This window comes from Rhinolophus sinicus, linkage group LG15, assembly GCF_036562045.2.
Source record: "Rhinolophus sinicus isolate RSC01 linkage group LG15, ASM3656204v1, whole genome shotgun sequence".
Lineage (NCBI taxonomy): Eukaryota > Metazoa > Chordata > Mammalia > Chiroptera > Rhinolophidae > Rhinolophus > Rhinolophus sinicus.
The window spans coordinates 22,617,222-22,629,419 of record NC_133764.1 but is presented as its reverse complement, the minus strand read 5'-3'; the positions used below and the strand labels follow the sequence as shown (position 1 = coordinate 22,629,419).

The window sequence follows — 12,198 nt, the reverse complement described above, 5'->3', positions numbered from 1 at the left end:
GGTCAGACACCTTGAGGGAATGTGTGCAGCTCCACCTTGAACGTAGAAGCCAGGAACCTGCTCCCCTCTCCCCCCCTTCCCACACCCCCTCGCCCGCCCTGAAACACAGAGCATGACCAAAGACTAAAGTTTTCCATTTCCTACCCTTACAAGTGTCGTAATATTTGTATACTCTCCTAAACTGCTCTCCCCTGCACTTGTGTTGCTAGAGGATTAAAACCTTGAAAATTCAAATTCAAACAGCCTATTTCTCACCAAGTGTGCTAAATTTACATCTGGGTGTGATGGTGGTTATGGATGTAGAAAATTTCATTTAAAGAAATATAACAACAACACTGTCATTTATTAAATATTTACCTTACCAAAAACTGTGCTATTTCCCTCACTGTCACCTTTGTTCCCTCAACAACCCTAGTGTTATTACCCCCATTTTATAGATGAGAAAAAGAGACCTGGAGTAGCTCAGTAACCTGCCCACAGCTATTAAGTGCTGGAGCTGGGATTTGAACCTGGGTCACTGTAACTTCAAAGTCGGTGTTTCTCTCTCACCCTGTAAGCATGCCCCACCCTCCCTGCCATTTTGTGCTGTGACCTTCACTAGCATGCCATCCAATGTCCTTCAAAATCCCAGTTCAAGAAGCCTCTCCCCACCTCCTGCCATCCACTAATTACTCTCCTTGCCAGCACCAGGGGGTGGTGAAGAGAAAGCGGGGGCTTGTTTCAAAGTGAGGCTCTCTCTAGGTTAAAAAACTGGCTTTAGAGGCCTTGGTTGGGGGTAGTGGAGAATGAACATTTTATCAACACAAATGTCATTGGCAGCCCCAAAACAAACAGTGTCCCACCCGGCTTGCTCCTTTATGAGGCATTCAATCAATAAAATGAGAGCAGAGCTCTGTCAGATTTATTGGCTGGGTTCAAACCGAACACCTCTTCCACCCATCGAAGGCTGGGTCACCCGTTCTACCTTTCCGTTCCAACTCTGGATAGCCCCCATCTTCCCTGGTAGGGCTACAATGGTTCATTGTTTGAGGCAGGCCTTGTGAGAAGTTGTGTTTGTTTTGCCTCTTATCTTATCAGCTCCAGAGCTACAATGGCCCAGGTGTACTCACCATTTTACCATCAGGTGAGAGGAGATTGTGGCCTGGGTCCAGGCTGGCTGGAGAGACTTGCTGTAAAACAGACTGGCTGGTCACCATGGCGCTGTTGCCGTGGTGACTGATTGTTGAGGAGGAAGTGACCTCATTGTTTCCCTGCTGGCTGTAGCGCACTCCTGCAAAACAAGGCAGACCCAACAGCGAACATTAGCGCCACCAGGACCCTGAAACACTGACTCCACCCCTCCCCTTGTTTTCAAGGGTGGATGACAAGAAAACAAAGTTGACTTCTCCATCCCTAGCTACCCACGGCTGTCTTTTTCTAGGGGAAAGGTGGCATGGCCTCTATTTGAGTTCTGGAATGTAAGCTCCGTGAGGGCAGGGCATTTTTATCTGCTTTGTTTTGTTTGCTGCTATATCCCTAGTGCCTTAGCACTTGGTAGCCACTCAATAAATATGTGCCAAATCAGTGAAGAAATGAATGAATAAGTGAATGATTGGATTCTGCTTGTTGTTGCATCAGTATAGTTCTTTTAGGAGTTCCGGCCTTCTTTTCCTTGCTGGAGTATTCCATTCTTCAAAACGCCTTCTAGAAAGGTTTCCCTGGCATCTCTTGGCTGCATGGGGCTGCAAAGTATGAATTGACTCATTTTACAAAGAGGCATCTGCCCAGTGAACTTGGTAAGAGTCATAGAAAATGTATCAGTCTCTGAGCACCACTGTTTTCACTGAGCCCAGGAGGCCCAGGGCACATAGGCAGAGCAAAATAGGGATGGAGCCGCAGCCAGCAGGCTTTGGCTCGGGAACTCACATTCCCTTGATGGGTTCCCCTTTTGCTGATTTCCAGGTCACAGGGGAAGGTGCATCTGCCAGGAGGTGGGACAGGCAGGACACACAGGTGGGATGTGGATGCTTCGTAGAGCACTATAGTTTGGTCTGCGGTGGGGGTGGGGGGGTAGGGGGAGAGAGAACCAAGCATGTTTGCAACCTCATTGCGCTGACGTGCCCTCCTGCTCAGGAACCAAAATGAAGGTCTGTGCTCAGGAAAAGGAGAGAGCTGGGCAGACACCAGGCAACTGAAGGAAGCAAAAGCAGGGCAAAGAATCCAGTTTACAAAGACACAGCCAAAGATAAAGCTGGCATGGCTGGGTATCTCACCCTAAGCTCAAGTCTTAGGAAGAAAGTGGTTTTGTTTTTCACTTTGGATTCGACCAAAAGGATTGGGGGACCCTATTCCTACCTGCAAGGGAGGGAGACCAAATGCTAAAGCATGAAATTATTTGGAGAGGTGGGCCAACTATTTGGCTGTACTTCTGCTTTTGCCCAGTTTCCCAAGATGAACCATGACTGTATAAAGTATACTGATTCTGCTGGTCTGTTTCCCCTGCTGCCCTGCCTCCTTCTTGAGGAGACTACAAAGTCCCCTGAGGGGCCAGGGAAGCTGCCTCCAATTCCCTAAAATGAAGCTTGCCAAGAGGAGACCCAAGCCAGTTTTCCTTGGATTCTTCAAAGGACGTTACCCACGGCTGACATGGCCCAGAGCTTCAAAAGGCTGGGGAGAAGACAAACAAGTGCTAAGGCAGGGCTCCAAATTCAAGAGCAACGTGTTTGACTGCGAAGTGGCTTAATGCATGCTCTATGGTCTTCTTCTGTTGTTTGTTTTCCCCATCCTTTGATTCACAGGGCTGTCAGTGAATGTGGTATTGCTAGTGGGGCAGCACTGGAATTTGGTGGCTATTGGTCTGGGGCACTACATTTTTGGGGAAACAGGAGCCATGAAGTTAAAAGACGGAAAGGCTTCCATATCTCCAAGCCAACACCCCCTACCCAGTCCTGTCTTTCTTTCTCTGCATCTATCTGTAGCCCCCCTGCTTTCCTATCGATCGCCCTCTACTCCATCCCATTGGATTAAATTCGGTCCCTTTTCTCCACTCAGATTAGCTCACAGTGTTGTTATATGGAAGAAGAAAGATCTGAAACTTGTGAGCGCAGAAGGCAGAGCTAGATCCAAAGGAAAAGAGGCAGGGTTCAGATTGATAAAAGGATGAATTCTCTAACAAGGAGAGACAGTGGGAAGACTGTGAGCTCTGAGGCTAGACAAACTCAGGTTCAAATCTTGACTTTGCTCTTAACAGATGTGTGATCTTGGGAAAATTCTCTCCCTGTGCCTTAGTTTCCTCTCATCAAATGGAGAGAACGTTTCCTTATTTTCAGATGAGAGATAATATCTATAAATATCTCCTAGCACAATGCCAAATAAATGGCAACTAGGGGTGGGGATGCTGAGGGAGAGAGCTGATGTAGGGATGGGCACCAAGATATATGTCCTAAGATTCCAGAGTTCTAGACCACGTAGGGCAGATTCTAAATACTGAATGGAATTATCTTTCCATGGAGAACAGTTTCTAAAGCATCTTAACCCGGTGGACCACTGATGCTTTGCCCTGGAAGCAGTTCAGGAGGGAGGTGTGGCTCCTGCCCCCTTCTTCTTTCCTTTTGAGGAACTGGACTTCACCCTGCTTTTCTCCTGCTTTCTCTGACTCCCTCACCAGCTATTTACCTCCCCAAGATGCTCTGCTCCTGAGAGAGTGGAGATAACACTGGGAGTCAGGTGTGTTTTCACCCCCTAGCCTGTCCCCATCATCGATTCAGTCTCAAGTCAAACACATTCTGGTTTTAGCCTATTTAATTTGGCTGAAGGAAGAGGGCCAGCCCCCTGATGATCAAATATGGGTCACGGGGAGGCTTCTCCCTTACCACAGGCTACCTAATTATTAAAAATAATTAACCAAAGATATCCACAGGAAACAAAAGCCTTCTTTACAAGGGAGTCTGGCAAGAGAAAGTCAAGAGCCATTTGTTAGAATCCAGGCAGCATAACCCAAGGCTGCTTTGGTTTTCAGACTTGCTTTTCTTTGCTTATATGAGAAATGTAACGGTGGAGCTACTCTTTTTAAAAACACATGGGCCTAGACCTCTGTACATTCCTTTAAAGACCTCTGGCTAAGGGATAGCATCTGGCTGGAAATTAGGGATCCCTGATTTGATCTCAGCTCTGCCATCAACATATTAGGTGAACTCCAGCTTTCTCATCTCTAAACCAGAAGGTCTGCCCACTGAGGGGAAGAGACTATTACCAACACAGAGTGCGGTGGGAGCTAGGCATGAGGCCACTTATCAGCTCCAGATTCACCTGTCATCTTTCCCACTGATGCCCCTCTCACCAGGAATTGGGCAATCACGCTGGCCCCTGAGAGGGTGGTTGCAATCAGCCAGCCACCTAAAAGGGGGTGTGGAGGTGGAGGGTATATCACAAGGTATCTGCTGATGCTCTTGTTAGAGGAAGGAGAGGCCAGGTCCTTGTGTCTTTCAATAAACTCAGAAGAGTGCTTGAAATGAGGGCAAAAGTAGAGTAGGCTCTGGAGCCAGGCGACCTGGGTTTAAATCCTGGCTCTACCACATAATAGCTGTGTGTCACTGGGGAAGCTACTTAACCTCCCTGAACTTCAGTCTTTATCGTTAACAATACCCACCACCCCTTAGGTTATTGGGAAGAAGACTGATGAGTTAATGGGTGTGAAAGTACCCAGACCATGCTTGGCATATAACAGTTGCTGAAAACAGTTTCCTCCTATTTTGGGGCTGTCTTTGTCTAAAAGGCATTTTTCAGAAGACTAAGTTCACAAAACCTTACTGAGCAATTATCACGTGCCAGGCAGGAGCCTATGTTAAGAAGTGGAATGACATCTTTACTTTTTCCTTCACCATTGCAAGCTCTGAAAACGAACAGACAACGAGAGCTCTGTTTTAATACTGACCGGCCAAAGATGCCAGGTTAATAGCCACAGAGGTCCCATAAGAGAAATGGCAATGCGAGAAGGTGGCCATGTACCTCCCACTCACTTCCTGGCCCAAGTCACTAACTGGCCACGTCCCCATCACTGGCCCAATGAACCACACAGCAAGTGTATCGAGCGGCAACAGGCATCTCAGCTGGAATCTAGAGACATCCCTGAGGCCCTGGTAAGGTTACCTACTTTCATCTGTTCCTAGTCCTCAGCATCATGGGTCATGATGCTATTCCTGAATTTCTGACGGTATGGGGGACAGAAACAAATCATTTGGTTTCTATCCAATGCAACTGGTCAGAAGTGTCAAAATATGAAAGAAGCTTATGGTTCCAAGAAGCTAGCATCTCCATGCCCTGCCTTTCTGCACCAGTACCCATCTCCAGGGTTTGGGATTTCTTTCTAAAACAAAATTGCACCACGTCACGGCCCTGTTTGGAAACCTATGATGGCCTCTCACTGCCTTCTGGAAAAGCCCAAACACCTAAGACTGGCAGAATCGGGCCTTTAGGATTCTGGCCTGTCTTATCTGCATCATCTCTCACCTCATCCCCTACAGTCAGTCATGTCAGAGCACCTGTCACTCCTCACACAAGCCCCACCATCTCCTGCCTCTGTGCCTTTGCCTATGCTGTTCCCTCTGCCTGGAAAGCTCTTCCCTTCTTCTCCATGCCACATCCTTTAAGAGGGCTAAATGCCACCTCCTCTGTAAAGCTCTCCTTGATTCATCCTGGTAGTTATGGGCTCTGCCCTTTGTATTTTACATGCAGTAGAGACTCTCATAGCAGGAGTCAGTCACCCTGCTCTATAATGCTCTGATGATATCTTTACTTCTCTCTCCTTCTTAGGGAAAGAGACAGCTTTTTTAACTCATTGTTGCATCCTCAGAGCCTAGCAGAGGGCCTGAAATTGTGAAAATTTACTGAATGAGGAAACGAGCCCTCAGCTGCTTTCAGTATCCATGCCCCACAACAAGGGAGCATCCTCCTGGCAGAAGGAGAAAATGCAGTCAGTTTCTATGGTGATACCTGTACTGAAAGTGTGGATCTCTTCCAATTCTACTGATATATTAGGGAATAATTTGAATGCAACATGAATTTCACATGTTGCTTTTGGAATTCCAAAATCTCCACCCAGATGAATGGAACCACACAGAAATACACTAAATGCACTTCTGTTTATATGTGCACACACACACACATACATACACACACACACACCTGTCAAACATCAACCATCTACCATCTACCATCAGCTCACCGCATGTGCTATAAGCCACATCTATCCACATCTGCAATTACAACTTTCCTTCTGATTTCAGATAACCCTGCGTCCTCTAGACCATAACGCACAAGCTTCAAACTTTCCAACACCCACCTCCACAGGCAAACTTCATTTTCAAGGCCAAGTGCCCTATTAATTGTACAGCATTGATGGATCTCTAACCATGTAACAGATCTAAAACTCTGTTAATGTTTTTATTAGATTCTTATCTTTTTAAAAGGTGTCCCTAAGGATGTTTTTGAGTACTGTACCCTTAAACCTATTTTTTTCCCATCAGCCCCGTGGTTTTTATTGCATGACTTTGCAAAGCATGGTGGATTTTATGATGCATGTGTTGGGTTCTATAGACCTGACTGTGTTCAAACACAGACAGCAACTGCCTCACAGGAGGACCCCAGAGGGGAGCTGCTCAGCATGTTGTTAACCACAGAGACCTCTCAGAAACCTGTGTTTCAGGGGCTAGATCCACAGAGAGCCCTGGGTAGCTAATGCAGCTCTCTAAGAACTTCAAAAGGCAGCTGAGACCCCGAATGCCACAATTCCAGAAATCAACAAGGCACCTGCATCTAGACACTGTCAGCTACTACTCGTTATCTCTCTGCCTTGACTCTGATGATTCTGGGCCCGTCAACTTTTGGGCATTGGCATTTTTGTCTATAAAATGGGCATCCAGACCTCCCTCTCTCAGAAGCCAGAATTATGAATGAATAAAATAAGGTTAGAGAAGCACTGGGTTCTCCTGGGAGAGAAAATGCTGGGCAAACAGAAGAGTAATGTCAGCCCAGAAAGCATGACCAGAATTGCTCTTTTACTAAGAAGAGAAGAGGGAGGTAGGGCCCCCTGGGCAATGAGAGGCTCAGCTTGCCGCACGTGGCCTTCGGCACTGAAGCCTGGGGGTCCCTTTCCCTGGGGTCTGTGAGGTGTACCCAGAATCTGGTGGGATGCCTTTCACCCTTGACATTTCAAAGCCCATCTCCCATCCCTGATAATGCAGGAATGTTCCTCTGGCTGGTGGATCTCTGCCAGCGTGAGTGAGTGACCGAACCAGCCACCAACAGAGTAAACATTACTCAACTGGCCAGGGCTCTGTCACACACATTCTTCCCCTGTGTTCCTAACCTCATGCAGAGCTCAGCCCAACCCTGTTCGGTCTGGAAACTGGGAATTTAAACTCAACTATGAGGGATTGTGCGAAGGAGAAAGCTCTTCCAAAAGGAAACAACCATGCCCATCAATCACAGGGTAGACAGAGCTGTCTTTCCTATGAAGCCAAAACATAGGGTTGGGAGGGGACCAGAGGGAAACAGGCCAGTCTTACATCCTTAGAAATCCGCTCCCTCTTTTCCCAAACAGGAGTCACTTTCTTGAGGCAAGAAGTGGAGACACAAATGATTCAGTCTGGTGAACTTCAGAGACACTCATTTGGGATAAAAGAATGTGAACCACTCCTCGGCTTGAAACTGGAAACTCCAGAAATGAAGGCTTTCAAATGAGTTAGCATTGCTGCCTCAGTTTCCTCATTGGTAACACAGGACTACTGCCAGTTCTTATTGATACTACCTCCTCTGTGGGGATAAAGATGAATGTTTGCAAAGAATTTAGGAGATTAAAAATCTGAAAGCCTGGGAGGAAAACGCTGATGTAAGATGAAAGCAATTTAAACAGTGGGCTGGCTTCAATTCCAGATCCCTTTCTACCCAAGGTGGCCTAGTTAGGAGCCCAATTCATAAGAGGAGAAACACAGACAGGCCCGTGGGGACGGTAAACATTCTTGAACTCAAGGAGTAAAAGTTGAGTGATACTTAAGGGAAGCCCACAAACTGGTTTTCTTATAAAAATCAAAGCAAATGTAACCAAGAAAAGAAAAAAAAGTCTTCTATCAAAAGCATCTTGGCTGAGCACAGAAGCTAATGTACACGGTGCACCTGAGAAAATTGCACACGTGAGGAGGTAGAAGGGACACAAACTCCGCTTGTCCTCCCCACAAGGTCCACCAGCCACCAGCCTGGTCTTTACCAGAGAGCTGGTTTCTGCAGGCTAACAGCAGATGGTTTGCAATGAACACTTCAGCCTAGAGACCAAGGTTGCAGGGGAAAGAAACCAGGCCGGCACTCAAGAATTTGAGAAGTCCTCTCCTCTGTGAGTGTTTTACACAGTCTGCTTCTCAGTGTGTCACAGATGACCATGTGACAGAGTGGAAAGCTGAGGTTGGAAGAAGAGAAGGTCATTTTCACTCCCTCTTGCTAAGGGTCTCCCAGCAAGTCAGTGGTCTTTTGAAACTGACCCTTCTCCCTCTTCCCCATAAGTCCCAAGTATATTGACTTCAGATACACTGAGCCTTCCCTCATGACCCATTAATAGTTCGAAATGATTTTCTTTGCTTGCTTGTTTCTTGGCTGTATCACTCATTGGAATACAAGCCCAATGAGGGCAGGACCTTTTCTGTCTTCTGTATTGTCTCCTCCGCATCTTACACAGAGCTTAGCCTGTGCTAGGCTCTCATAAGTATTTGTGGAATAAATAACTGATGGATAAATGACCTACACTTCACCTCTGACGAAGGGCTCCACACTCCCTTCACCTTCAATCTGTTGAGTTGAGCAGGGGAGAATGGTAGTGGTATACACTTATCTTCTAAAGCTCCTGGTTTTTCTGAGGTTAGGGAGAGGCATACACTTTGAAGGAGGAATGGGGGGAGTAAGAGAGAAGGAGAGAGATTAAAATATAACCACAATGATGAACTAGTATTGGCACATTTGGGCAATTTCGTGTTTGAAGATATGAGGTAGGTGCGTTGAGGAATAAATATCCCTTTTCACACCTGAGATTTTGGACAGCGCTTTACTCAGTGTAAAGAGCGGTCATGGAATACCTGTGAGGAACCCACACATTCTCTACTTCTTGAGGCCTAAGCATAGCACCCATTACCTAGGATGCCGTAAGGGGGATGGGAACAGGTACTTCCGTTAGCACAGGCTTACCTTTTCGAAAGATTTTGGGCTGCAGGTGGGAACCCCGAATTTAGACTCACCATATTAGAACCCAGTTTTAGGCCCATTGGGTTGATTTGGGGGTAAGGAGAATCAATTAATGAGGATTTACTGTGGCAACGTGAGTAACTTCAATGCCTTTTTCTCCAGAGGAATCCAGAGTAAAACTAAGAAGGGTTAATGGTGGACATCATTAGACCTAAAAGTTGTGGGGACAGACAGAGCCCTGCTGCAGTCTGGCTCCTGGGGTCTCTTTTCTGAGAGGCAGCCTTCGCGGGCAGGGCTCATGTGGCTGAAACAAAGGCCCCGAGGCTTGGCTGACCAGGAGAGTGATGATGCTTCTCGTGGGTCTGGGCTATGGGGGAAGGCTATAAAGCCATCAGCAGACTGAGCCACTGGGTGTCCACACAAAAGTTAGGTCCTATAAACAGACATCTGTATTGTGACTAAAGGGCTAATAAAATTGCCTTAGAAAAGAGAGGTTTTCCACTGCGACCTATTCATGAGCAGGAGCCTACTGGGAGGTGACACTGAGGGAGAAGATCCTTTGAGGCCTGGCAAGTGTCAGAGCTGCCTTGTTACGGGGGTTTGCCTGGCCAGCCCCCGGCCTCTTCATCACCGTCACGGAGGGCAGCGCCGTCAACATCATTACCGCCATCATCATCACCATCATCATGACAGACAGCCAATGATCACCCGCTTATGGATGCTGGTCCCAGGGAGCACCAGGTGTTGGGCAAAAAGACATGGGAAGCTGGATGATTACTGGCTTCCATTGAACAGGAGTGCCAGTTAAGTGCTCAGGGAGGCCCTCGGCACCCCCCACCCCCCGAACTGGTGCCTGCCTAGAGCTGGGCAGTTTCCTCTCTGTCTCTCCAAATGACTGATTTGCAAAAAGTCCCGTCCCTTTTCTAGACCCCGAGGTCATGCAGTAGAAACTCAGGAAGAGTTGTTCTAGCTCCTTTCCTGCCCAAGAGATGCTAAAGGGAACTAATCTAGTAGAACATAAAACAAGCTAGTAGAACTAAACTAGTCAACGAAATTACTAGACCATTAGGGAGAAATAAAAATAATACGTTTCTTTAGAAACTTCCCGGTAGCATTGAAGGGTGAGGTTTTTTTTTTTCGTTTTTTTTTTTTTTTTTTTTTTTTGAGAAACTGTATACTTTGGTTAAGCAGTATTAATGGAGGTAGAGCTGATAACATTGCTTCTAGAAAAGGGGGGTAAAGAAAAAGGGAAAACTATGCTTTAAATAATAATATATACACACACTATGTAAAATGAAACTAATTCCATGCTCAGTTTAACTCTACAGCTGAATAACAAACAGATTATAAAACGGGATTTATGCACTACGCTTCTGGACAGGGAGCCCTCCACAACAGATATCTCCATTCCACAAATACATGGAATGTCTGCCATGTGCCACTCACAGGGTCGTGGGCTGGAGACTCAGTGGTGAAGAACGCCAGCTCGGTCTTAGATGTCGCTACAGCCCATAATGCTACCATTTGGAACATATGCACAGGGAGCTCGATTTTGAGAGACTTCAGAGACTACTTTCTTCACGGTGAGGATAAGATATACCGGGCTTGTTTCTCTTCCTTTGACCGGTAAGGATACAAACCTGATACTTCACCAGGATTCTCAAGAAAAAGGAAAAGGCTCCATTCACAAAACATCTTGAGACAAATTAAGCACCTATTTTGTGCCCCCTGGGCAAACTCATGTTACCCAAATGGGAGATATTGTACAGAGGTTTTCCACCTTTGCTGAGCAAGAGCTCATGGGGTTTCACTGCCAACCCCATCCAACAGGGGCCAACCAGGAAGAGGTGCCCTGCAGTGGGCAGGGCCAGAAGACATGGGCAAGCAAGCTGCCACTCAAAGGGCCTGAAAGTGTTAACCTCCAGCAGTTATAGGTGTCTCCTTTATATACCCATTATAAATCTGTTTATTGTGACTGGCCCCACCTAATCTGCTGGTGCTGTAAAGCTCTAATGGTCCCTAATAAAGGTGGAAGGCTTCTAACAGCACAGTTCTTGAAATGGGGCAGGATTGAGGGAGACCAGGAGGGAGAGAGAGAGATGATGAGCTGAACAATAAAACATCACAATGGCAAACCTCCCTCTGCTACTTCAAGCAGCGGAGTCCTGCGCCCCGAGACCTGATGCTACACACAGTCTCCAAATAATAACCGGTCAGAGCTGAAAGGTCCAACACCTTCATTTGCCAGAATCCCTCAAAAGTGATTTGCCCAAGGTCTCCTCTGTTCGTTAGTGGTTCAGGTCTCTTGAATCCTAGTCCTGCCTCACAATTCCTAGCTCAGGGGCCATCAGGATCATTGTGAACCTCTTTAGAACCCTCTCGCTCCATCTAGCCTAGCAATGTCCAGTCCAGACTGTACATCCAAATCTCTTAGGGAGTTTGATGAAACGTCACTTGCCTGATCCCCTACCCCAAATTCTGATCCTAAAAGATGTGGGTGGAGGGGGAGCCATGGGTATTTTTAATGAGCTCTCCAGATGCCTTTTATGTGGCCTGGGAAGGAGATTTGAGAGACACAGATCTGGCTAATCCTTGAGTTTCATTGTTTCTGCTGTCTCAGATGATAAGCAGCGTTCACGAGAAGGGAAACTCTTCCAGGGAGAAACTGCAAACCACACCCTGCTCAAGAACCCAGGAAGATCCAAAGCTCTGCCTCTCTCAGTGCCCTGAGAGTTCCTGAGTCAATCCAATCACTCCTTCCTTGTTAGGCACTGTGCTTGGCACTGGCCACATTTCATCACATCTCAGTCTTACAACAGCCCAAAGGAGATAGACATCATGATCCCCATTTTACAGATGAAGAAACTGAGGCTCAAAGAGGCTAAGTCACTTGTGTGAGGCCGTATCACCAGAGAGTGACAAACCACAATTCAAGCCCAAGCCTGTTTTGGGTGCTACACCTTGCTACCTGGACACACAGGTCTGAGTGTGGTC

At 46.9% G+C, this 12,198-nt stretch overlaps 1 protein-coding gene across 6 annotated transcripts in view; it reads right to left on the bottom strand.

The window, feature by feature from the left end:
* The window catches only part of HNF1B (HNF1 homeobox B), a 51,960-nt gene that overhangs the window by 19,509 nt on the left and 20,253 nt on the right, over positions 1-12,198 (bottom strand). For all 6 annotated transcript variants that reach the window (XM_019732599.2, XM_019732600.2, XM_074319553.1 and 3 more), the window contains exon 5: positions 1,110-1,270. In XM_019732599.2, coding sequence (XP_019588158.2) covers positions 1,110-1,270 — 161 coding nt within the window. The remainder of the gene's footprint in view (positions 1-1,109; positions 1,271-12,198) is intronic.